This window comes from Papio anubis, chromosome 1 (assembly GCF_008728515.1).
Source record: "Papio anubis isolate 15944 chromosome 1, Panubis1.0, whole genome shotgun sequence".
In the NCBI taxonomy this organism is placed as follows: Eukaryota; Metazoa; Chordata; class Mammalia; order Primates; family Cercopithecidae; genus Papio; species Papio anubis.
The window spans coordinates 31106608-31133768 of record NC_044976.1 but is presented as its reverse complement, the minus strand read 5'-3'; the positions used below and the strand labels follow the sequence as shown (position 1 = coordinate 31133768).

The window sequence follows — 27161 nt, the reverse complement described above, 5'->3', positions numbered from 1 at the left end:
AGAGTAAACCTATTTTAAAATGTCAGTGGATTTATTGCTTTGTACTTTTATTTTACTGATGTCATTTGGGAGAGGCTAGTAGGAAAGATTTTGCCGTTCACTTTTTCCTGGCACAGCATAATTTCCTAAATTGTCATTTTATTATGATAGTTCATAACTTGCTCTGAAAATTACCAGGTATATATGCTACATAGCATACCCAGTTGTTTTTAGGTTTTGAATTTGAAAGTATCAGGGTAAGGGATTGTGAGCTATGTTAACAGCAAATCGCAGTGATACATGTTGAACCTGAAAAATAAATTTCCTGAACTAAAGTTTTTAAAAATGTGAAGCTAATTGCAGGCTGCAGGCTATTCTTTCTGTAGGATTCTTCTTTTAAATCTGCCAGCCTATCGACTGGTAGAAATTTCATTTTTCTTGGAAACATCTTTCTCCCTAAGGAAGTCTCCTTGCTAGAATGTGGTTCAAGTGCTGTGTAAGATGCCAGTTGTTGGGATAGGCAGCTCAATGAGAGATAGGATTTGTTTTATGAAAATTCCTGAGGTCTAGACATAGCCAACCTTCCAGTAAAGTGGGTTGTACAATTTGGAGTGTTCAGTGAAGAGTGCTTGACTGCTGCCTCATTTCTTATATATACTCCTCAGAATAATTAAATCAAACTGGATTTAACTAGGGGTGTTTTTCTACCCATTCTTCCTCCCCCACTCATAGCAGATGACATCAAGCCATGCCCACGATGCAGTGCTTATATTATCAAGATGAATGATGGAAGCTGTAATCACATGACCTGTGCAGTGTGTGGCTGTGAATTCTGCTGGCTTTGTATGAAAGAGATCTCAGACTTGCATTACCTCAGGTAAGATGGGAAATGCATCCATTCCTTTCGTAGTCTTATTCTTTACTGATATAGGGAAAAGGATGTCAAAAAGACACAGCCCTTCTCTCATTACAGATTAAGGAAGCTGTGAAAAGTTCTTCTGATATGCTCCTTTTATGTTTTCACCAGCTACTATTCTAGTTCTTTCCACCTTTCTTTGCTTTTATACGTGCCATATTCCAGGTAGTCTGGATTTGCTTTTCCCCTTTTGCTGTCTTGCCTCCATACTTGTTCATGTTCTTTCCTTTGCCTAGAATGCTTTCTGCCTACCTTCCAGTATCCGCCTTTTATCTCAACTTGTTCAGTTCTTGTCTTTTAAGAGCCACTTAAATGCCATTTCATCCATGATGCCTCACCTTTTTCTGCCTCATTCTTTGACTTTCTTTTATCTTTTGTCATAAATATCATCAGTACTTTATACTTCATGTACATGTCTTGTCTTACTAAACTGTAAATATCTTGAGGCTAGAGTTGTGACCTTTTTACAGTTTTTTGCATTTAGTGAGTTCCCAAGGAATTCATTGAGTGAATTTTTTTTTTTTTTTTTTTTTTAAGACAGAGTTTCACTCTGTCACCCAGGCTGGAGTGCAGTGGCTAGATCTTGATTCACTGCAACCTCCGTCTCCCGGGTTCAAGTGATTCTCCTGCCTCAGCCTCCCAAGTAGCTGGGATTACAGGCGCCCGCCACCACACCTAGCTAATTTGTGTATTTTTTGTGGAGGCGGGGTTTTACCATGTTAGCCAGTCTGGTCTCGAACTCGAACCTCAGGTGGTCCGCCCGCCTTGGCCTCCCAAAGTGCTGGGATTACAAGCGTGAGCCACCGTGCCCAGCCTCATTGAGTGAATATTAAAATATTGTTGTGGAGGAGTTAATATTTACAAGCAAAATGTTTGCTGATATTTACAGAAAAAAATGTGTTAATATTTACAAACATTCATCATGTAAATGAAACACAACACCTTCATTTCCAGTTTTTCAAACATTTGAGTACTTACTGTGTACTAGTCATTGGGGACATACAGGTGAATAAGACATGATCCCTATTTTCAAAATTGCTTATCCCTTCTAATAGAGAAGATAGCACAAAGAGAATGGGCAAAAATGATTGGGCACAGAAGGGCTGAATGTAAAAGTAGCCAAACCTCAGAATACCAAACTGATACAAAGGTTATGATGAGGTCTTTTTATATCCTCTCCCAGGAACATGGTTTGCAGTATCTATTAGGTGTGGTAGGACATATGCCAAGAAAACTACACAAATCAGAGTGTTCATTAGCTGAAGGGTGCAGTGTGTCTGGATGGGGTGTCAAGTTCATAAGGCTATGCAGCATCCCAAGTATTGTCAGTCATGGAAGCTAGATCAGTTTTGGTGGGTTAGGGAAGACAGAATTCAGCAGAGAAGAATGGAAAATGAGTTTCAAATCTGGAAGCCTGTCTTTACAACAACAACCAAAAAAGTTAAAGAGCCCAGAGCTCTAATAGTCTGGCCTTGTCCTTTGCTCTCCCTTGTGTAATATATTCATTTCCCGTAAACTTTTCTGTTAATCACTCTTATTGAAAAGAAGGCTGTTGCTGTTATCAGGCCCTTTGATAACAATAGCTGCATTTGTAATGTTGACATTAACTTCAGTCTGTTTCCCTTGCAGCCCCTCTGGCTGTACGTTCTGGGGCAAGAAGCCATGGAGCCGTAAGAAGAAAATTCTTTGGCAGCTGGGCACGTTGATTGGTGCTCCAGTGGGGATTTCTCTCATTGCTGGCATTGCCATTCCTGCCATGGTCATTGGCATTCCTGTTTATGTTGGAAGGAAGGTAAGAAAGACATGCTGGTTTCTGTGCTTGTTTCAACTTTAGGTTCGTTGGTAAAGGTTTGAGGGAAATGGGAAGGAGCTGTGTTTCAGAGCTGCCTGAAAACCAGCTGGTTCTTAGATAAAAATAACCTTCCTTTCTTAAATTGATTTTCATAAACCCCCATGAGATCTGAAAGTTCTGATTAACATCCTGAGCCTGGCTTGTCTCAGTGACTTAAAGGTAGAATGCTGGGCTGGGCATGGTGGCTCACATTTGTAATACATGGCCTAGCACTTTGGGAGGCCAAGACAGGTAATCGGTTGAGCCCAGGTGTTTGAGACCAGCCTGGGCAACATGCAAACCCATCTCTGCCCCCAAAAATAGAAAAATTAGCTAGGTATGGTGGCATATGGCTATAGTCCCAGCTACTAGGGAGGCTGAGGTGGGAGGATTGCTTGAACCCAGGGAGGTAGAGGTTGCAGTGAGCCAAGATGGCACCACTGCACTCCAGCCTGTGTGACAGACTCCAAAAACAAAAAAGAAGAAGGAGGAGGTAAAATGCTTACTTCATTCCCCTGAGTTATTTTGTCTCTTTTTGGTTTAACTTTGTCTGTATGGTTTTATATCTTCTAGGTCTGAGTTAGGTTAAAATTTGAGAAAGATGCCTATTTGGGGTAGAGGATATGTTTTAATATATAGATAACTTACAAATGAACAGTCACCTGTCCTTTTTTTCTCTGGCAAAAGATTGATGTCCTAACCTGCTGACCTGGATTTTCTTTTTTTGTTCTTAGATTCACAGCAGGTATGAGGGAAGGAAAACCTCCAAACACAAGAGGAATTTGGCTATCACTGGAGGAGTGACTTTGTCTGTCATTGCATCCCCAGTTATTGCTGCAGTTAGTGTTGGTAAGCTGGTCAGGACCACACACCTCTTCTCTCTCAGCTTTCTTTTTTTTTTTTTTTTTTTTTTTGGAGACGGAGTCTCGCGCTGTGTCACCCAGGCTGGAGTGCAGTGGCTGATCTCAGCTCACTGCAAGCTCCGCCTCCCAGGTTCAGGCCATTCTCCTGCCTCAGCCTCCGAGTAGCTGGGACTACAGAGCTGCCGCCCGGCTAGTTTTGTATTTTTAGTAGAGGCGGGGTTTCACCATGTGCTTCAGGATGGTCTCATCTCTGACCTGGTGATCCAGCCGCCTCGGCCTCCCAAAGTGCTGGGATTACAGGCTTGAGCCACCACGCATAGTAGTTTAGCCAGATGGCCAGATGTTTCTCAAAGACTCCTACATTTTATGCCAACCCACCTTGATAGTTGGTGTTCTGGCCGGGCACCGCGTTATGATTATTTTTAAGTTTTTCAGCCACACCAAATTATCAGATTGTGCGATCTTTTGTTCTTAAATTAATGCTTAGAACTGCGTTTGGCACATAGAAAAGGTTGAATAAACTTATTTTAAGCCCTAGTTTTCACCTTTCATCTTCCTTCTCTACTTGCCATGAAATCCACAAAACAAAATTACTTTTGTTTTGATTTGTTTAATGCTTCACATTACTTTGGGAGGCATAAGAGTTTGTTTTAGAATAGTAGTAGTGTAACATTTAATGTGGCTCTTTGTGTGCCAGGAGTGGTTCTGAGAATTTTGCATATATTAATTTATTTAATCCTCACAAAAGGAAGCACAATTTTAATAGAAAGGTGCAGTAATTGGCTGGGTGCAGTGGCTCACGCCTGTAATCCCAGTGCTTTGGGAGGCTGAGGTGGGCATATCACGAGGTCAGGACATCGAGACCATCCTGGCTAACACGGTGAAACCCTGTCTCTACTAAAAATACAAAAAATTAGCTGGCTGTGGTGGTGGGCGCCTGTAGTCCCAGCTACTCGGGAGGCTGAGGCAGGAGAATGGCGTGAACCCAGGACGCAGAGCTTGCAGTGAGCTGAGATCGCGCCACTGCACTCCAGCCTGGGCAACAGAGCGAGCCTCCGTCTCAAAAAAAAAAGAAAGGTACAGTAATTTTCCCAAGGTCACTTAGCTGGGACATGAATCAAGTTAATCTGCCTTCAGATCCTGTGCTCTTAACAGGTAAATCATTCTACCTCACACAGCAGTAAGATTTTGGAATTAACATCCTGAGGAGATCCTAAACTCCAAGCAGTAGTCACTTATTTAATATTTGATTCTTGATTGGGTTAGCATTTCAGCAGTGATCAGAAGAGGGGAAAATGAAAGCAACATATATTTACTGTGCAAGGCACAGTACATAACATTCTCATTTGATTATTGACAACCCTGGAGGATAGGTCCAAGGTTATACAGCTAGTAAATGGAGCCAAGAATGTAATCCAGACCTTTCTGATTTCTAGCCTGATCATCATTCTGTTACACCAGGCAACCTTTTTGGGATAGCCATTTTCTGTCTTTTTTTTCTTTATAAAGTAGTTTGTCCGTGCCTGGACTGGGAAGAAGAATTCAGGGCACTTGCAACCTAATAGCCAGCTGACATGTTTCCTTCTCTTCCCCCAGGTATTGGTGTCCCCATTATGCTGGCATATGTCTATGGGGTTGTGCCCATTTCTCTTTGTCGTGGAGGTGGCTGTGGAGTTAGCACAGCCAACGGAAAAGGAGTGAAAATTGAATTTGATGAAGATGATGGTCCAATCACAGGTAAAAAGCAGGATGTTTATTGTCATTTGAATTTATGATATACAAGATAAAAATCAGTAAAATTCAGCACATTTTACAGGGAGATTGTCATTGGATTACTTTGGATAATGAGCTTTGTAGGGGGTAAAGTATTTTTAGCTTTTCATTTCTTTGTTCCAAAGTTACTAGGTTAATTCCCCTGGTACTTGCCTCTGTGTGGCAGGTACAAACTAGTAGGATTCCAAGTAACTCCAAGTATGCTGGTAGTAGTAGTGATTATAATAACGTCTCTATATCAGCACAGTATTTGATAATTTTCAGAGTATTTTACACAATTATCTCACTTGCTTTTTACAACAAACAGCTCTCTGACTAGGGAGGATGGGACTATTATCCCCATTTAAATGGAAATTTCTTTTTTTTTTTTTTTTTTTTTTTTTGAGACAGAGTCTCTGTCACCCAGGCTGGAGTACGGTGACACGATCTCTGTTCACTGCAACCTCCGCCTCCCAGGTTCAAGCAATTCTCCTGCCCTAGCCTCCCAAGTCGCTGGGACTACAGGCATGTGCCACCATGCCTGGCCAATTTTTTTTTTTTAGTAGAGACAGGGTTTGGGGTTTCACCGTGTTAAGCCAGGATGGTCTCAATCTCCTGACCCCATGATCCGCCCACATTGGCCTCCCAAAGTGCTGGATTACAGGCGTGAGCCACCACACCTGGCCTAAATGGGAATTTTTTTAAGCTTTTGTCTCACTATCTGTTAAGAGCTTCACAGAGCTGAGACTAGAGCAAGTCTTCTGACTTTTACTTTACTTATTTATTTATTTATTTTTTTGAGACAGAGTCTCGCTCTGTCGCCCAGGCTGGAGTGCAGTGGCCAGATCTCAGCTCACTGCAAGCTCCGCCTCCCGGGTTTACACCATTCTCCTGCCTCAGCCTCCCAAGTAGCTGGGACTGCAGGCGCCCGCCACCACGCCCGGCTAGTTTTTGTATTTTTTAGTAGAGACAGGGTTTCACCGTGTTAGCCAGGTCTCGATCTCCTGACCTCGCGATCCACCCATCTCGGCCTCCCAAAGTGCTAGGATTACAGGCTTGACTGACTTTTACTTTAATGTGGTTTCTACTTACCGTAGTAACTAACGTAGGGCACAGAGATCCCCAAAGGTTCTTCTAGCTTTCTACTGGAAGCTTCCTATTAAAATCAGCACATGACCCAAACATATTTTTTAAATCTTCACATTTGGTTACATGGAAGCAACAGTGTAGTGGAAAGAATAGTGGACTTGGAATCAGAGTTATAGTTTCGTGTAACTGCCATGGCCTTGGACAAGTCATTTAGTTTTAAATTTTAGTTTTCTCACCTAAAATTGAGGCTACTAATGCCTAGTTATTTGGAGGATTAAATATGAACATATGTTAAAACACTCGATATGTGGCGACTGCACACAGTACCTGTTCATTAAGTGAATACATTAGTACTCTGAAAAGTCATTGCAGGAAAATGCCCACTGTTTGGATGCTCTGCTGTCTTGATTTGAGATGCCTGGTTCTATCCCCAGTGGCAGATGCCTGGAGAGCCCTCAAGAATCCCAGCATTGGGGAAAGCAGCATTGAAGGCCTGACTAGTGTATTGAGCACTAGTGGAAGCCCTACAGATGGACTCAGTGTTATGCAAGGTCCTTACAGCGAAACAGCCAGCTTTGCAGCCCTCTCAGGGGGCACGCTAAGTGGCGGCATTCTCTCCAGTGGCAAGGGAAAATACAGCAGGTAAACAAATAGATAATTTCTGACAGAAATGGTTAGAATTATAAGAAGTAATGCATTGAGCCATTTCTCTGTGCCAGGCTTGTGCCATATATCATCTTATTTTGATTTCATTGTTGATGGTTTTTGTTTTGTTTTGTTTTTACTTTTTTTTTTTGGGACGGAGTCTCGCTCTGTCGCCCAGGCTGGAGTGCCGTGGCGCGATCTCAGCTCGCCTCAAGCTCTGCCTCCTGGGTTCAAGCGATTCTCCTGCCTCAGCCTCCTGAGTAGCTGGGATTACAGGCGCCCACCACCACGCCCAGCTAATTTTTTGTATTTTTAGTAGAGACGGGGTTTCACTATTTTGGCCAGGCTGGTCTTGAACTCCTGACCTTGTGATCCACCAGCCTCTGCCTCCCAAAGCACTGGAATTACAGGCGTGAGCCACCACACTCAGCCTTTTTTTTTTACTTTTGCAAATAGGAAACAAGCTTAGAAAAAAGGTTACATCAGTTATGCAGAGTTCAATGTTCTTTCCATTGCACCATAGCTGCCGCTATATAAAGGATAATCCTGACTTCGGATTCTCCCTTGACTGCCCGAGGCTGACTGCTTCAGGAAGGGAGAGTAGGCATTTTTATAGAATTCCTAAAGCTGTGGTCTCCTTTAGGCTTGTCATTGACTTTCAGTAGCATTTATGCTGGATCATGGCTTATTTATTTTATTTGATTTTTTGAGACGGAGTCTTGCTCTGTCGCTGGAGTGCAGTGGCGCGATCTTGGCTCACTGCAGCCTCCACCTCCTGGGTTCAAGTGATTGTCCTGCCTCAGCTTCCCGAGAGGCTGGGACTACAGGCACGGACCACCATGTCCGGCTAATTTTTGTATTTTTAGTAGAGACAGGGTTTCACCATGTTGGCCAGGCTGGTCTCAAGCTCCTGACCTTGTGATCCACCTGTCTCAGCCTCGCAAAGTACTTGGATTACAAGCGTGAGCCAGTGTGCCCAGCCCATTGTGGTTTATTGATAGTGGGCTTTGGGGGTATTTTTTTGTTTTTTTTTTCTCACTCTGTAATCCAGGCTGGAGTGCAGTGGCACAATCATGGCTCACTGCAGCCTCAACCTTCTGGACTCAAACAATCCTACCACCTCAGCCTCCTGCGTAGCTAGGACTACAAGTGCACACACCACACCCAGCTAACGTTTTAAATTTTTTGTGGAGATGGGGTCTTGCTCTGTTGCCCAGGCTGGTCTTGAACTCCTGGCCTCAAGCCATCCTCCCAACTTGGCTTCCCAAAGTGCTAGGATTATAGGCATGAACCATTGCTCCCAGCTGGTTTATTGATATTGCAATCCTTACTACCTTTCTGTTTCCATTTGCTAGGTAAGGGAAATCAATTCTATGTACTTGTGTTGAAAATATGTAAAGCTTTGTAACTAAAAAGGTTGTGACTTGCTTGGTTATTTCACTAGTTAGGCAAACCAGAGTATATATTTTCAGAGGAGCATAACATGTTGCCTGAGAAGCAGTTAGTTGAATGCAATGGAGAAGAAAGGCCTGGTGGGGGTAAAGGTAGAACAAAGCAGGATAGGAAGAGGGAGATGGTTGCCTTCAGCTATCTGAAGGACCTTCAACTGTGAAAAGGATTAGACTTCTATGCCTCATACCAAAAGGTAGATTATAGTCATGTATATTTATGACTTGACAGAAGCTAAAGGGAAACTAATTTTTGTTCAGTATAGTGAATATAGGGAAAAGCAACATGAAAGCCCAAAGAGGAAAAAGGCTACCTTAGTAGATACTGAGCTGCCTATCGCTGGAAATGTTTACAGTGAGACCAGATGGCCATTTGGCTATAAGAAGGATTCGAGCAACAGATGGCAGGTGGACTGGATCTCACACCTGAGTGCCTGTCAGTCACCTGGGAGCCTCCTAAAAATAGACTTCAGGGCCCCATCCCAGAATTTATAACTTAGAATTTCCTGGAGTGGCACCTAGGGGGTGATCTGTGTTTTGAAAAAGTTCCCCAGGTAATTCTAGCACAGCCGTTGCATGAACCAGCATCTGAGAACCATGTAAGTAGGAGGCCTTTCTGAAAGACTCTTCCAACTCAGAGTGATTCTGTGGCAGACCTGAAACTAGACCCCAGGTCTCTGACACTATGCATTTTCCATGCATTCCCTCATTTCCCTGGGCCTTGGCACATTTTTGAAGGGCACCTGAGGCTGGAGCAGCAGAGCAAAGGCTCAGGCAGTAGGATGGAAGCTGCTTGAATGTGCAGCTGCAGGCTGCTACTGACCCGTCTGTGCATCTCATGACTCTGGTTGTCTCTTGTCAGGGGATCCCGCCCCCACATGCTGGCGTATTCACTGCTGTGCTTTCTTAAAACCAACACCCCTGTAAATAAGCAGACAGACATAATTGGAGACTGACTTGCTGAAACTGCAGCTTAGCCAGTCCAGCTGTTCTAGTTCTGTGAAAGCCTTTATTTTATAGGAAATGAATGAGTCAGATGGGTTTGACTGTGAAACCCATTATGAGGAAATACTTAAGTGTGCAACAAAGTGGTGTTGGAGCCAAGAAAGGAAATAGTTATGGGCTCTGAGATACTACTGGGAAAGTTTGCTGCTCCAAGAGGAGGGAAGAGGTTGGCTCCTATATGTCCTTCAGTCTCATTCCCTGGCGGTAATTTGATTGTTAAATGTTTGATTTGCTATTATGTGCAAGGCAGGGAAGGTAAAGTATGAATGAGTTGTGGTTTCTCCTTTTGTGGAGTTAACAGAGGAGTGAGAGATGCATAATAATGAGTAGGCAGGGCCTGCGCATGCCTGTAATCCCAGCACCTTTTTTAGGTGGGCGATCACCTGAGGTTAGGAGTTCAAGACCAGCCCGGCCAACATGGTAAAACTCCATCTCTACTAAAAATACAAAAATTAGCTGGGTGTGATGGTGGGAACCTGTAATCCCAGCTACTTGGGAGGCTGAGGCAGGAGAATCGGTTGAACCTGGGAGGCAGAGGTTGCAGTGAGCCGAGGTCGTGCCACTGCACTCCAGCCTGGGTGACAGAGTGAGACTCCCTCTAAAAAAAAAAAAAAAAAAAAAAATTATAATAATAAGTAGGCAGGTGCTATGGGAGTACTTAGCAAGAAGTGAATGGTTTGCTGGGATGAAAGGGGAAGTGATGTTTCCTTTGTTGTTAAGGACTGAGTATAAGTTTGTCTGGTAGAGAAAGGAAATGTCTAGAGAGACGGAATAGCGTGTGCAAAGTCACGGAAGTATAAAATGTATAGGTATTTAAAGAAAGAAAAAATTCAGAGTGACTATGATTTCGGATCTATAGGGAGTAATAGAACTGGACAGAGAGCTTCCTGGCAGATCAGGAAGATCTTAAATGCCTGTTGGCAGTAGGGAGCCAAGAGTTAGAGAATTGTTAGAGTGATTGGTTCTTTATTCACACTGGCACTGTTCTAGAGGTTGTTTGACTTGGACTTAAGGGCTACTGGAGAGGGAGCCCAATTGTTGTCATCCAGGCAGGAGATGATGAAAACCTGAAGTTAAGCAGTAGCTGTGGGGATAGAAAGGAGGGGACGATTTCAATAGATATTTAAGAGAAAAAATGTATGGGCATCTATTTGCGCTGTTTGACAATTGGAGATCAGACAACCACAGTTTGCAGGAGAGTAATGGAAGAGATGTGTGCCAGGAAGCAGACTGTCTTGGAATACTCAGGTCTCATATTAACTTGAACGTCCCCTCTTTACACAGGTTAGAAGTTCAAGCCGATGTCCAAAAGGAAATTTTCCCCAAAGACACAGCCAGTCTTGGTGCAATTAGTGACAACGCAAGCACTCGTGCTATGGCCGGTTCCATAATCAGTTCCTACAACCCACAGGACAGGTATGTGAACAGTCAGATGTCCAGGAGAGGTTGCATTTTTTGGTTGGGTACTAGGTCTTCAGAAGTTCAATGCCTCATGTTAGAGTTCTGTGTACCATTTTGTGGGATATATAGTGTAACCTGTGAATTCATTTGAGCAAGTTCTTGGTACTAGAGTGTTTGGCATCTCTTGATTCTTCTTGTTAGTACTTGATTTTTAGAGATTTCTTTCTTCCTTTTATATATTTTTTTCATTCTTTTTTTTTTATTTTTTGTCGTTTTTGGCTATTGCAACAGTGTATAATTACACAAAACTTAAAGAGCTAGATTGGGGTTCATTGATGTCTTCGAGTCTAGGGTTTCTGCTTGCCCTTTGCTTGATAGGGTTCCCATAGCTTCTTTCTCTTTCATTTTGAGAAACTAGTGTATCTGGGATGGTGTGATTGTGGTACTCCCACTGGTAGGTATTCTGGCTTCTTCTACTTGTGGCATGGTAGTAAAAAACTTTTACTTTTCTATTTTGAGTAAGCTAGCGTGGGGCTCTGACCCTTAGTTGAATTTTGGCAGCTCTTTCTATATGTTAAAAGAGATTGGCTGAGATATATGTGTGTGTGCATCTGAGCACACGTGTGCATGTATAGTTAAATCAGCAAAAAGGACCTAATTCCTCTTCTCCATGTAATTTATTTTTTTTTTTTTTTTTTTTAGAGACAGGGTCTTGCTCTGTCAACCACGCTGGAGTGTAGTGGCACAATCATAGCTCACTGCAGCCTTGAACTCCTGGGCTCAAGTGATCTTCCCACTCAGCCTCCCGAGTAGCTGGGACTACAGGATGTGCCTCCATGCCCAGTTAATGTTTTTTCATTTTAGAAACAGGGTCTGACTTTGTTGCCCCAGCTGGTCTCAAACTCCTGGACTCAGGCGATCCTCCCACCTCAACCTCCCAAAGCACTGGGGTGATAGGCATGAGCCACCACATCCAGCCTCCATCTCATTTGAGTGTTAGATTAAAATGTTATTTTTGTTAAAAGTGAGCTCTAGCTCACTGTTTACCTATCTTTTTGAAATTCCTAATCCTGAACCCACAAACTGCTTTTACCAACAGGTTTAGCATGACCCATGCATGACTCAGCAAAGTGGATTTTGTCTCCACAGAGAATGCAACAATATGGAAATCCAAGTGGACATTGAAGCCAAACCAAGCCACTATCAGCTGGTGAGTGGAAGCAGCACGGAGGACTCGCTCCATGTTCATGCTCAGATGGCAGAGAATGAAGAAGAAGGTAGTGGTGGCGGAGGCAGTGAAGAGGATCCCCCCTGCAGACACCAAAGCTGTGAACAGAAAGACTGCCTGGCCAGCAAACCTTGGGACATCAGCCTGGCCCAGCCTGAAAGCATCCGCAGTGACCTAGAGAGCTCTGATACACAGTCAGACGATGTGCCAGACATCACTTCAGATGAGTGTGGCTCCCCCCGCTCCCATACTGCAGCCTGCCCCTCAACCCCCAGAGCCCAAGGTGCACCGAGCCCAAGTGCCCATATGAACCTCTCTGCCCTAGCCGAGGGACAAACTGTCTTGAAGCCAGAAGGTGGAGAAGCCAGAGTATGAAGTGGAATGTATGCTCCTGTTCTGAGAAGCACACTTGTAACTGCATCTTTTGGATTTTTTTTTTTTTTTTTTTTTTTTTTTTGGCAAGGGGTAGGGATTTATGTATTTTATTTCAAAGATTCTCTGGTCACAGGTTTTCACCCAGGGAAATTCTGAGAAATTCACAATTTCTTACCAGATAAAACATGAAAAGTTTGGCGTTAGTCCCCCTCCCCTCCCCTCCCTCTTTTTAGTTTTAATTTATTGGTTAAACTGATGGCAGCAATCCGTGAGGTGTGTCAAAGAGTGTACATATGTATGTGTGTATATTGAATGCTAAACATATTACTGAAAGACACATTTTAATAAAGATTTCTGTCATAATTCAACTTAACTCATTTTCCTTGGCTTGGATAGTCCCACAGAGCCAAGTGTTTGATTGAAACAGAGCACCATCTTTGACAGTCTCTAGACCTGAATTTTTCTAATCCCAGGGAAGAAGGATTGTATTCAAATCCAACCACAGTAGTCATCTATAAACCTGACTCCTAGCATGACAGGAAGCAAAGCTAGGTTTGTTTTGGACTTTGTAGTCAGACTGAAGAATTATTAGCTGAGTCAGCTGAATAGGGAAGCAGTAGATTAAAACTAACCTTGTTTGCCCTCTAGAGGCAACTGTGCAATTTACTCTTAAAGCTTTATCTACCCTTTTCTTCATTATAGTCACTATTAGTCATATGCTTCAGAGGAGGGAAGGAGTGGCAGTCCCAGGTAGCTCTTAAGAGAATTCTCAGTGGCCAGGCACGGTGGCTCACGCCTATAATCCGAGCACTGTGGGAGGCCAAGGCAGGTGGATCATTTGAGGTCAGGTGTTTGAGACCTGCCTGGCCAACATGGTGAAACCACGCCTCTGCTAAAAGTACAAAAATTAGCCAGGCAGTCGTTGTGCACGCCTGTAATCCCAGCTACTCAGGAGGCTGTGGCAGGAGAATTGCTTGAGCCTGGGGAGGCAGAGGTTGCAGGGAGCTGAGATCCCTGCAACTCCAGACTGGGTGACGGAGACCCTGTCTCATAAAAAAAGAGTTCTCAGTGAATGTTGCATGGTTACAAGTTGGAGAACAGAATATTCTGTTACTGGAGGAAGAAATATACTGATGCACATAATCACAAAGCAATGACATAGGTGTTTGCTGTGCTCTCAGGTATACCACTCCATGTTCTAAAAAACTTTCTCAGGTTTTCTAATCTGGTTTAAATAAAAGGGACTAAGGAATGTGAGATTTGTAATGAAAGGAGGGGATACGCCCTCAAAATCTCTAAACATATTTATCTGATCTTACAAATTTGTCAAAATTGAGCTAAGTTTGTACTATGAGGAGTTTTGGCTCTGTATAAAATAATGTCCTGGCCAAGCACAGTGGCTCACGCCTGTAATCCCAGCACTTGGGGAGCCCGAGGCAGGCAGATTACTTGAGGTCAGGAGTTCGAGACCAGCCTGGTCAACATGGTGAAACCCCCATTTCTACTAAAAATACAAAAGTTAGCCAGGCCTGGTGGCATGTGTCTGTAACTCCAGCCACTTGGGAGGCTGAGGCATGAAAATCGCTTGAACCTGGGAGGTGCTGGTTGCAGTGAGCTGAGATCACCTACTGCACTGCAGCCTGGGCGGCAGAGGGAGACTCCATCTCAAAAATAAAAAAATAATGAGCCAGGGGCAGTGGCTCATGCGGGCAATCCCAGCACTTTGGGAGGCTGAGGCGGGTGAATCACAAGGTCAGGAGATCAAGACCATCCTGGCCAACATGGTGAAACCCTATCTCCACTAAAAATACAAAAATAAGCTGGGCATGGTGGCAGGTGCCTGTAGTCCAGCTACTCAGGAGGCTGAGGCAGGAGAATCACTTGAACTCAGGAAGCAGAGGTTGCAGTGAGCCAAGATCGCACCATTGCACTCCAGCCTGGGCGACAGAGTGAGACTCCATCTGAAAAAATAAAATAATGTCCTTAGAAATTAAAGCTTATATATACTATAGCAAGAAAATTAGAAGACTCGTGAAACCTGATGTCAGATTCCAAATCTTGCAGTGACTTACTTTGACTATATGAGTCCGTTTCATGCCCCTAACTTCCCCAACTTTTAGATCTTATTTATGTATTTAGAGATGGAGTCTGGCCCTGTCCCCCAGGGTGGAGTGCAGTGGCATGATTTTGGCACACTGCAACCTCTGCCTCCTGGGTTCAAGTGATTCTCAAGTCTCAGACTCCCGAGTAGCTGGGATTACCGGTGCGTGCCACCACGCCGGGCTAATTTTTTTTGTATTTTTAGTAGATACGGGGTTTTGCCATTTTGGCCAGGCTGGTCTGGAACTCCTGACCTCAAGTGATTCCCCCGCCCTTGGCCTCCTAAAGTGCTGGGATTACAGGCATGAGCCACCTCACCCAGCCCTCAGATTGCATTTAAAGAGCTTCCAGTGTCAGACCTCTATCACCTTAGCCCTGGGCCCAGAGGAAAAATTGAAATCCTCCTTTCCCTGAGGACCAGATGGCTTTCTGTTTCCTTTCACAGATGCACTTTTGTCTTCCTGGCCAGTGTTTTACTACAATGAGGAGGGCAAGTCTGGACAACAGCCAGCTTGGAAGATTCTTATCTCTTGGGCACTGCAGCCAGACTTCACACGTTTCCCTGCACCTAGGACAGGAAATGCTGTTAGTGGACTTTGGATTTCTGGAAGAATGTTCCCTGAAGGGGGCGTGTACTTGTGTGAAAAAGAGAACTTGTTGGAAAAAGAGGCAGACAGCCTGGAGATCTCTGAAACGCAAATTATCAACTCAAAACTTGGAATTAATTCTCTTGAAGCCTCAAGAGAACAATTCACTTCTTTGATAAATCAAAGAAGTCTGTTGGAGGGGCAGTAGTTTATGGCCAAACCTGTATTTCTTATCTGGGTTCCACTTACTACGGCTGTGAGATTTGGGCAGTTTACTCTCAGTCTGTTTTCAATTAGCCAAAATGGAGATGATGATCCTAGTTATGGGGTTGTGAAGACTGAGATGGTATACTGAAAATGTTTTGGTAAAGGCCCATGTTTTTTCCTCCTGCAGGAATAAGAAGAAATGAGTTAAAGGAGATTTTAGATATCAAATAAGAAAGGAAGCCTAGACCTCTAGGCCAGAGGCTATGAAACATTTAAATTCATTCTAATCCTTAGCAACACATTAGCAGATGAAAAGGCCCATCATCACCACCTAGAGGTGAACACAAGTAATGCATTAGAAAATTTATAGTAGCTTACAAAATGGGGAAAGTTTAATTTCCTCCTCATACAGCCTGCATTCATTCTGAAATACCTACGGCATTTCAGGTATAAGATGTAGCAATGACTAAAATTCCAAGTTCCTGTCCCCATGGAACTTAGACTCTAGTGGGGGAAAGCAATCAGATATATAATCTGGATTGAGGATAAGTACTCTGAAGAAAAACGGAAGACAGAGTGGTAGATAGTGCTACTTGACATGACCAGGTTGGGCCTCCTTGATAAGGTTCCATTATTATTAGAGCCTTTAATGGAGCAAGGAAGATATAACTATGTGAATATCTAGGGGAAGCACATACCAGACATGAGGAATAAAGTACAAAGGCCCTTTGGTAGAGCATCCTTAGTCTGTTTCCAAAAAAGCACAGTATAAAGGCCTATATGGCTCGAACAAAGTGGACCAAGATGGGGAGAGGAGTGGATTAGGTCAAAGATGTGGCTGGGGCAAGGTTGTGTAGATTAGCCAAACAACTCTGAAGACAAGGAAATTTTAGATTTCTCTGGGCCAGGAAGAGGTAGTCTTCAATGCCAGACAGATGCAGTGCTTGCAGCCAGCTTTCGAAGGGGCTGAAACTGGGAGGGGGCATGTCTGATCACTAGTACTACTTGGACAGGCCAATGTGAAGAAGCTTGTGGATATGGTAAATGAATACTTATTTATTTTCACCTAAGGTACCTTCTTATGCTGCAGAGGCTGGAAAACTAAAACCTTCATGTCTTAGATTTCCTTGAAACCAAGGTTCTGAAGGTAACCTAAGGTTGAGTTTTGCCAATTAGATGCACAAACAAGATGTGGAAGAAGGAGTGATTCAGGGGTTATCTTTAGCTACTTTGGCTATTGCTCCTGCAAGATGTAGGTTTCTCTTTAACTGCATTCTAATATCCATCAGTAGCTTTGTGGGTGTTGAAGGGTGTCTGGATCCATAGATAGCAGTTTGTGATGTTTTCTTGTAGTCAACCTGTAGTGGCCTCCTAATTCCTCATCTCCCCTTTGGTGGCAGAGGTAGCAGCTCACATGGAAGGCTAATTCCGGGTCTGGGAATCTCCTGGAGGCCCAGCCTATGGCCATGTTCCCCAGGCTTTCCAACGCTTTTGTAAGCACCTAATTGACCTGTATTGAATCCTTTTCTACTTAAAATTGGTAAAGGGGTATTGTTTTCTGCAGTTACTGAATCCTGGCTAATATAATATTTGGTTCCAAAAGTGGTTACTAGCAACAGGACCTCAAAGATGGGCCTCTTAGAATAGTTATGACTAAGCTGCATTTGAAGGAAATGTAGATCTAGTCGCCACTGGAAAATGATAAACTGGTAGGCAAATTGCTTACACCTGTGGTCACCTGAAATGAAATGTCTTTTGAAGAAAAGACATTGGCACCTCAAAGGGCTGCCATAATAGATCATCATGTAAGAAATGGGGACAAATGATGGTGACTACACTAGAGGGGTTAGAGGAAAAGGATGAAAAGCTCAAAAGTTTGACATTTTCAGCTTAAGGCATAGTATGGGAGAGACCCAAAAGAATTTTATCTTTTGTAGCTGCAAGGCTCATGTACATCAAAATCAAAGGGAGATTCTGGATCACTGAATTACATACAACATAAGTTGAATTCGTAGCTTTACCAGGCCTCTTATGTGAAAGTGGGGCCCTGAAATGAGCAGTGGGGACCCTTGAGTGGATTTGGATAAATTCGAGTGCTGTCAACTCACAGACTCCACTTCTCTTAAGCAGCAGAAGCAGCCCTTCTTCCCCTCATACATATGGCTGGTTCTGCTGCTTGAAGATCTTGGGGTAGTTGTCCTAAAAGGGAATACTAATACTTCTCATGTCCCACCCCCTACCCCTCCTTGCTACCAGCTCTAACTAGAGTCAGATCCCAGTATGCTTCTGGAAGGCAAACCCAAAGTCTGATCTGAGAGAAGACTTACAGAAGAGTTGTAAGACTTTGCTAATTTGTATCAGCAGAAACAAGGGGAAAATGTGTAGAGTGTATTCCAAAGATGTTGGACCAGGAAGGTAGGAATATACATTTATTTTCACTTGAGTTGAATTTATCAATATGGGGATACTAGAGGTTCTGGACTCAGCATATTGGCCTTAGCAGCTAAGAACTTTTTTTTTTTTTTTTTTTTTTGGAGACAGAGTCTTGCTCTGTCACCTATGCTGGAGTGCAGAGGCGCAATCTCGGCTCACTGCAACTTCTGCCTCCCAAGTTCAAGCAATCCTCCCACCTCAGCCTCCCTAGTAGCTGGATTTACAGGCACATGCCAGCACACCTGACTACTTTTTGTGTTTTTACTAGAGGCAGGGTTTTACCATGTTGGCCAGGCTGGTCTTGAACTCCTGACCTCAGGTGATCTGCCCACCTCGGCCTCCCAAAGTGCTGGGATTACAGGCGTGAGCCACTGCGACCAGCCAAGAATGGCTCTTAACAGGTTGTTGGATGAAACCTGGACTTAAAAGTGGCCTATACAGAGATGGCAAAAATTCCTTAGTGTAGCATTAGAAAAAGAATCAAGGCCAGGCATTGTGGCTCATGCTTGTAATCCCAGCACTCTGGGAGGCTGAGGTGGGAGGATTGTTTGAGGCCAGGAGTTTGAAACTAACCTGGGCAATATCGCGAGACCCGACCCCATCTCTACAAAAAGTTTAAAAATTAGCTGGGCATGGTAGTGTGTGCCTGCATAGTTCCAGCTACTCAGGAGGCTGAAGTGGGAAGATCCTTGAACTCAGGGATTTGAGGCTGCAATGAACTATGATCGTGTCACTGCACTCCAGCCTGGGCAACAGAGCTAGACCCCATCTCAAAAAAGAGAATCAGCTGGGCATGGTGGCTCATGCCTGTAATCCCAGAACGTTGGGAGGCTGAGGTGGGTGGATCACTTGAGGCCAGGAGTTCCAGACCAGCCTGGCCAATATGGTGAAGTCCTATCTCTACTAAAAATACAAAAACTAGCCGGGCGTGGTGGTGCGCATCTGTATCCCAGCTACTCAGAAGGCTGAGGCATGAGAATCTCTTGAACCCGGGAGGCAGAGGTTGCAGTGAGCCGAGATCGCACCACTACACTCCAACCTGGGTGACAGAGCAAGACTCTCTCAAATAAATTAATTAATTAATTTCAAAATATGATGCTGAAAACACTGATTTGTAGATTTATCATAGGTGTGATATGCTTACCTCCTAATTTTGCCCTTCAGCATTGCCAAGAGGTTATTCCTTTCAGCAAGGAATTGAAAACTACATTAAATAAGGGAAACACCTTATCTTGAAAAGTGTGTAGTGTATACCTTCCCTAGGCTGGAAATGAAGCTAAGAGATGTTACCATTGTAAAGGAATCCCTGATATCAGTAGGGATGATGGAATCCTGCAGTGCCAGGGGCCAAGGGCTAGTACCAAGGCAACAAAGCTAGAGTGATGAAATATATGGGTTACCTACCAAGGTTCTATTTGGCTTATAGAACACAAAACAAAGCTTCAGGTCTGGCAAATAGAGGCCTGTTTTGAGTCACCAAAATGAAGATTTACACACAATTCTCAGAGCTGAAGCCCTTGAAAAAGGGGGTGCAGGATACCCTGGAGGAAGCACCCAGCAGCACCACCGTAACTATACCATAAATCTTCTAGCTTTCCCCAAAGGGATCTCAAGCCATTTAAGCACCTACGTGTGTTTAGGGAAATGGAAATACCCAGGCCTTCAGGGATTACTTGGAGATTGGCCCTAAGCCAGCACAAATCTCAAGACCTAAAAAGCCTTTGTGGTCCACTAGTTAGAATAGAGGCTTTCGTGGTGTTATGGGTCGAATTGTGTCCCCTCCACCAAAAATCATATGCTGAAGTCCTAGCCCCTAGTACCTCAAAATGCGCCCTTATTTGGAAAATGGGGTTGTTGCAGATATAATTAAGATGAGGTCATGTTGGAGAAGGGTGGCCCCCTAATCCGATTGTTGTACATATAAAAAGGGGAAATCTGAACACAAAGACATGCACATAGCCTAAGCACCATGTGAAGATGAAGGGAGAGACTGGGGTGATACAGCAGAGGCCAAGGGACGCCAAGGATTGCCAGCAAACCATCAGAAGCTGGGAGCGGCAAGGAACAGATCCTCCCCAACACCCACGGAAGGAACCAACTCTGCCAAAATCTAGGACTTCTAGTTTCCTGAACTGTGAGATAATAAATTTCGTTACTTAAGGCACCCAGATTTATGGTACAGTTTATGAGAGCCCTAGCAAACTAATATATGGGGGTCAGGTGATAAAAAGGAGTTCTGGCCTGCATCAATCTCACATACTCATTCCCAGTTCCTGTAGGCACAGTTGTAGTAGACGCACTCGGCGACTGATAGAATCTACACATTGAGTGACTCATGGATTGAAAGCTATTGTGGTAAGAAGAGCAAAGGGAACCCTTGGAATTGTCCTTTCCCACCGAAAACATAAACCAAAAGTGATAGTGCATCCCTAAGGGAATGATGGATATTAGTGTCCGCATCAAAGACAGAAATTTCAGGAATGATGGTTCCTATCATATCCACATTTAATTTACTTGTTTGGCCTATGCAGGACTTGATTTGTAGCTGTGATTTTAGATATAATCTCTTTATGAAGCAAATCAACATCTGCCCCTGGCACCTGCAGTCAGACAACAATATGAGTACTGACCTGGAATATGCTTTTTTCTCTAGCCCAAATAGCAGAAAGCATCAAAAACAGATTACTTTCACTTGTCAGGGTCAACAGTACATTACACTGCCCTGCGTCTGGGTTATACCACCCTTGCAGCTCTGTCGCAATCTAATCTGCAGGCACTTTAATGATCTCACATCTCCCAGAACATTTTTCTACATGTTCTGGAACCTCGTAAGCAAGAAGTAGCAGGTTATCCAAATGCCCTGGAAAAACATGTGTTCTAAAGATAGGAGATAATCCCTGTGGAAATTAAGAGAATGTCTACCTCTGTGATTTGGGTCACCCCACCAGAAAAAGAACTTAATCTGGATGGGCGCGGTGGCTCACGCCTCTAATCCCAGCACTTTGGGAGGCTGAGACGGGTGGATCACGAGATCAGGATATCGAGACCATCCTGGCTAACACGGTGAAACCCTGTCTCTACTAAAAGTACAAAAAATCAGCTGGGCGTGGTGGCAGGCGCCTGTAGTCCCAGCTACTTGGGAGGCTGAAGCAGGAGAATGGCGTGAACCCGGGAGGTGGAGCTTGCAGTGAGCGGAGATCACACCACCGCAGTCCAGCCTGGGCGAGTGAGGGAGTCTGTCTCAAAAAAAAAAAAAAAAGAAGAACTTAATCCAGTTCATGTACTGGCTGAGGAAGAAAGATCATGGACTGGATAGTGGAGAAAGAAATATATAAATATAAACAACTAACTCATGAAAAGCTGAGAAATGGGCATTATATTAGCATTTCATATTTTCTTCCTTGCTCTATTGTGTTAATTTACAGATATTAACTCATTTTCCCCTCCCATATTTTCCCTAGTATAATGAGATGTATTCTTGTTGGTAACTTGTTAATTTAGTGTTTAGATTATATGCTGTTAAGGTAGAATTGTAACTGAACTAGAATGATAATCACCCAGGGTGGATCAGTTGTGTGACTAATGGGATTTGGGGTCTCTTATTTTAAGGAGCGGATTTAAGTCCCTAAAAGTCCAAAAAGATAGACTAGTGTAGACATGGTGAACTGACTTTCAGCATCCATTCCAAACACTTCCTCATACTGCAGAGGCTGCAGAGATAAGCACTCTATTTCCCAGATTCCCATGCAGCTAACATTCCGCATACAAGTTGGAGTCTACCCCATCGACAGATGAACAAATAAAGAAAATTTATCTATAAACAATGGAATACTATTCAACCTTGAAAAAGAAAGAAATTCTGTTATTTGCAACAACATGGAGGGAGCTGGAGAACATGATGCTGAGTGAAATAAGCCAGGCACAGACAAATACCACACGTTGTCACTTGCATGTAGAATCTAAAACAATTGAATCCATAGAAGCAGAAAGTAGAATGGTGGTTACCAGAGGCTGAGAGCTGAGGGAAATAGGGGAAATGATGGTCAAAGGGTACAAGGCCTCAGGAGGAATACATTTGTTTATTTGTTTGTTTGTTTTGAGATCTATTGCATAGCATGCTGAATATAGTTAATAATAGTTGATAGAGTTTGGATATTTGTCCTCACCTAAATCTCAGGTTAAACTGTAATCCCCAGTGCTGGAGATGGGGCCTGGTGGGAAGTGATTGGATCATGGGAGTGGATCTTTCACGGATTGATGCTGTCCTCACAATAGTGAGTCTGGAGATCTGGTTGATTGAAGTGTGTGGCACCTCCCCCACCTCTCTATTGCTCCTACTTTCACTGCTCTTAAGTGCTCTGCCTTCTGCCATGAATAAAAGCTCCCTGAGGCCTCCCCAGAAGCCCAGCAGATGTCAGGTACCATACATGCACAGCCTACAGAACCATGAGCCAATTAAACCTGTTTTCTTTATAAATTATCCAGTCTCAGGTATTCCTTTATAGCAATTTGAGAATGACCTAATACAATAGTATATGATTGTACATTTCAAAATCACTGAGAATAAATTTCAAATGTTCTCACCACAAAAATGATAAGTATTTAGGTGATATATTAATTAACTTGATTTAATTATTCCACATTGTATTCAAAATCGTAGCATCACTTTATGCTCCATAAATGTATACAACTATAATTTGTCTATTCACAATGAAAATTTTAAATCATTATTTTTTGAGATGGTTTATCATTCTATTGCCCAGGCCAGAGGGCCAGGGTTGCAAACTCAGCTTATGGACTCAAAGTGATCCTCTCATCTTAGCCTCCCAAGTAGCTGGGACTACAGGCACATGTCACCATACCTGGCTAATTTTTTTTTTTTTTTTTGTAGAGACAGGGTTTTGCCATGTTGCCTAGGCTGGTCTTGAACTCCTGAGCTCAAGTGATCTGCCTGCCTCAGCCTTCCAAAGTGCTGGGATTACAGGTGCAAGCCACTACACCTGACCTAATTAATTAATTTAATTAAACCTAAAAAAATTAAGCTTGACCAACTGCATCCATTTATATAAAAGTTGGAAAGAGAAAGTGAGAGCAAAGACATCTCTCTCAGCTGTGCGGTTGTTGCTGCAGGTTTGTGACAACCTTAGGTTACTCTTCAGCAGTAGCTCAGTGTCCACTCACTGGTTTTGTGGGTGTCAAGAGGCAGGTGCAATAGCAGCAGTAGTTGAGCTACGAATTCTAGCGTCCATTCACTAGCTTCATGGAGGCTGAAAAGCAGGGCTGGCAGCAGCAGGGGTGACTTTCTGATCCTTAGATTGCAGGCAAAGTGGGGCGTGTGTGTGTGTGTTTAACCAAACTAGTTTTTAAAATTGAGATAAAGTTTGTATGACGGGCCAGGTGAGGTGGTTCATTCATACCCATAATCCCAGCACTTTGGGAGGTTGAGGTGGGGGTTCCATTACTTAAGGCCAAGAGCTTGAGATCAGCCTGGCCAACATAGCAAGACCTTGTCTCTACTAAATATTTTTTTTTAATTAGCTGGGCGGGTTGGTGTGTGCCTGTAGTCCCAGCTACTCAGGAGGCTGAGACAGGAGGATCACTTGAACCCAGGAGGTCGAGGCTACAGTGAACTCTAATAGCACCACTGCACTCTGGCTGGGGTGACAAAGACCTTGTCTCTAAAAAAAAAAAAAAGAAAACAATTGTGGGGAGGGAGTAAGTTATAGGAAAGGGCTCAAAGTTTTATCTGTTTGTGGAACCAGTGCTAGACACAGTGATTCTGGATTTGTTTGTTTATTCAGAGTAAGACCCTGTCTCAAAAAAAAAAAATTGTAAAACAGAAAATTTACCATTTTAAACTGTAAAATTTAGTAGATTTTAGTTATTCACAAAGTTGTGCAACTGTCACCACTATCTAATTCCAGAACACTTCCATTACTCCAAAAAGAAACCTACTGGCAATCAGTCCTAACTACCCCTTCTCCCCAGCCCCAGAACCACTAATCTAATACTTTCTGTCTCTATAAATCTCCCTATTCTGGACATTTTGTATAAATGGAATCATACAATGTGTAGCCTTTTGTGTCTGGTTTCTATTTACCAAGTGTTTTTCAAAGTTCATGTCGTAGCATGTATCAGTACTTCCTTTTGTGGCTGAATAATATTTCATTGTATTGTTTTTGTTTTTGTTTTTTGAGACGGAATCTCGCTCTGTTGTCCAGGCTGGAGTGCAGTGGCACCATCTCTACTCACTGCAACTTCGTCCTCCCCAGTTCAAGTGATTCTCCTGCCTCAGCTTCCTGAGTAGCTGGGACTACAGGTGCATGCCACCACGCCCAACTAATATTTGTATTTTTAGTAGACACGGGGTTTCACTATGTTGGCCAGTCTGGTCTCGAATACCTGACCTCAAGTGATCCACCTGCTTCGGCCTCCCAAAGTGCTTGGATTACAGGCGAGAGCCACTGTGCCTGCCTGAATAATATTTCATTGTATATTGCATGGATATTGTATGGATATACCACATTTTGTTTATTCCTCAGTTCATGGGAATTTAGGTTGTTTCCACTTTTTGGCTGTTGTACATAATGCTGCTATAAATATTGGTGTTCAAATCCTTGTTTTCAATTCTTTTGGGAATATACCCAGAAATGGGATTGCTGGATCCTGTGTTAATTCTATGTTTAGCTTTTTGAGGAGTTGCCACACTGTTTTCCACAGCAGCTGCACCATTTTACCTACCAGCAACATATAAGGGTTCCAATTTCTCCACATCCTCCAACCCCTGCTTTCTCCTGGGGTTCCTAAGCTGAGAAGATGTAAGCATGGATATTTGTTTTTGTCTGTTTTATTGTAGCCATCCTAGTAGGTATGAAGTGATATTTCATTGTGGTTTTGATTCATGTTTCCCTTATGACATGTTGGTGGGCATCTTTTCCTGTGTTCATTGGCCATTTATATGTCTTCTTAGAAGAAATGTCTCTTTGAATCCTTTCCCCACTGTTTTTTTTTTTTTAGACGGAGTCTCGCTCTGTCGCCCAGGCTGTAGTGTGGTAGTGTGATCTTGGCTCACTGCAAGCTCCGCCTCCCTGGTTGACGCCATTCTCCTGCCTCAGCCTCCCAAGTAGCTGGGACTACAGGCACCAGCCACCACGCCCAGCTAATTTGTTGTATTTTTAGTAGAGACAGGGTTTCACCATGTTAGCCAGGATGGTATCGATCTCCTGACCTTGTGATCCGCACACCTTGGCCTCCCAAAGTGCTGGGATTACAGGCGTGAGCCACCACACCTGGCCTCCTTTCCTCACTTTTTAACTGGGTTATTTGTCTTTGTTGTTGAGTTTTAAGACTTTACATATTCTGGATGTAAGTCCCTGAACAAATATATAATTTGCAAATATTTTCTCCCATCTGTGGTCCGTCTTTTTACCTGGTGTGTTCCTCAGTGCAACAATTCTAGTAGTCACTTCCTGACTCATCACCTTCCTGATTGTGCCAGAGTTACTAGCTATTCTGGGGCCCAATTTCCAGAGTCTGATTCCTGAAAACGTTCTAGAGCCCACTCCTCCAGTCCTTCCAAGTTGGTTTCTTTTTTGTTTGTTTGTTTGTTTTTTGAAATGGAGTCTTGCTGGAGTGTAGTGGTACAGTCTCAGCTCACTACAACCTCTGCCTCCCTGGTTCAAGCGATTCTCCTGACTCAGCCTCCCAAGTAGCTTGGACTATAGGCGCCCACCACCACACTCGGCTAATTTTTGTATTTTCAGCAGAGACAGTGTTTCACCGTGTTGGCCAGGCTGGTCTCGAACTCCCGACCTCAAGTGATCTGCCCACCTCAGCCTCCCAAAGTGCTGGGATTACAGTTGTCAGCCACCATGCCCAGCCCAACTTTTTTTTTTTTTTTTGAGACAGAGTCTTGCTCTGTTGCCCAGGCTTGAGTGCAATGGCGTGATCTCAGCTCACTGCAACCTCCACCTCCCAGGCTCAAGTGATTCTCCCACCTCAGCCTCCTGAGTAGCTAGGATTACAGGTACCCACCATCATGCCCAGATAATTTTTGTATTTTTGTAGAGATGGGGTTTCACCATGTTGGCCAGGCTGGTCTTGAACTTCTGAGCTCAGGTGATCTGCCCACCTCAGCCTCCCAAAGTGTTGGGATTACAGGCATGAGCCACTGCGCCTGGCCCCATTTTTTTAAGCATCTAGTTCCCTGTATTAAATCCCTTTCTGCTCAATTAGAGTGACTTCTGTTTCCTGTGACTGATCCCGATGATAAACAGCACCATGTGATACAGTGTCCTCAAAGAGAGGCTATGGCATGTCATTTGGCTAGAGTTGATGTGCAGCCAAATAATAATACACTCCTGGAAAGCCAGAATTGAAAGCACCTTTGAGATCGACTAGTCCAACGCCTTCATTCGACAAAGAAGGAAACGAAAGCACAAGGAGGAAGACATAAAAACCATAAGGCTGATTGCCTACAGCTCCCTCAGCCTCCTCCTGAGGCAAGTGGACCTGAGCTGACCTTGCTTCATGAAATCGCTGTGATCTAGGTCACGTAAATCCAATGAGGCCAGCCCTGCCAGACTCACTGTAGCTGATTGGACACAGGATTTGGGCCTGAGCCATTTGCTGCCATGGACAAGCTGGATGTGATGGAGGCCAATGCCTGTGTGAGACTGTCTGGTATGGGAGACATCAATGCTGGGAACATGCCCAGAGGGCATGGCGCCAGAGAACAAGCCTATCCCAGTTCCTGTTCTCCAGGGACCTGCTGGACGCTGCTGAGAGGGTTTCCCCAATAACCTCACTTCCTCTGTCTCCTTATTGTAGCCCCCATTACTGAAAGTCCTCCCAGCCTGCCTCTTCCTTGCATACCTAAAGGAGCTCAAGAACATAACCAGGCCGGGCGCGGTGGCTCAAGCCTGTAATCCCAGCACTTTGGGAGGCCGAGACAGGCGGATCACGAGGTCAGGAGATCGAGACCATCCTGGCTAACACAGTGAAACCCCGTCTCTACTAAAAATACAAAAAATTAGCCGGGCGTAGTGGCGGCGCCTGTAGTCCCAGCTACTTGGGAGGCTGAGGCAGGAGAATGGCGTAAACCCGGGAGGCGGAGCTTGCAGTGAGCCGAGATCGCGCCACTGCACTCCAGCCTGGGCGACAGAGCGAGACTCCGCCTCAAAAAAAAAAAAAAAAAAAAAAAAAAGAACATAACCAAACATGGCCCTTGATTTTTCTGGGAATCACATAGCTGGATCAAAAGAAGAAGCAGCCGGCACAGTGGCTCATGCCTGTAATCCCAG

At 43.9% G+C, this 27161-nt stretch overlaps 1 protein-coding gene across 4 annotated transcripts in view; it reads left to right on the top strand.

The window, feature by feature from the left end:
* RNF19B (ring finger protein 19B) overlaps positions 1 to 15426 on the top strand; it is a 32797-nt gene extending 17371 nt beyond the window's left edge. Inside the window, exons 3-10 of one of the 4 annotated variants that reach the window (XM_009204233.3) lie at positions 712 to 856; positions 2525 to 2687; positions 3461 to 3575; positions 5186 to 5326; positions 6865 to 7072; positions 10813 to 10944; positions 12079 to 12568; positions 15078 to 15426. In XM_009204233.3, the coding sequence (XP_009202497.2) occupies positions 712 to 856; positions 2525 to 2687; positions 3461 to 3575; positions 5186 to 5326; positions 6865 to 7072; positions 10813 to 10944; positions 12079 to 12532 (1358 nt within the window). In that variant the 3' untranslated portion in view covers positions 12533 to 12568; positions 15078 to 15426. Of the gene's footprint in view, positions 1 to 711; positions 857 to 2524; positions 2688 to 3460; positions 3576 to 5185; positions 5327 to 6864; positions 7073 to 10812; positions 10945 to 12028; positions 12906 to 15077 lie in introns of those variants that run through there. The other 3 variants (XM_009204249.3, XM_003891533.4, XM_003891532.4) reach the window with 3 other exon arrangements.
* The last annotated feature ends 11735 nt before the right edge of the window (positions 15427 to 27161 follow it).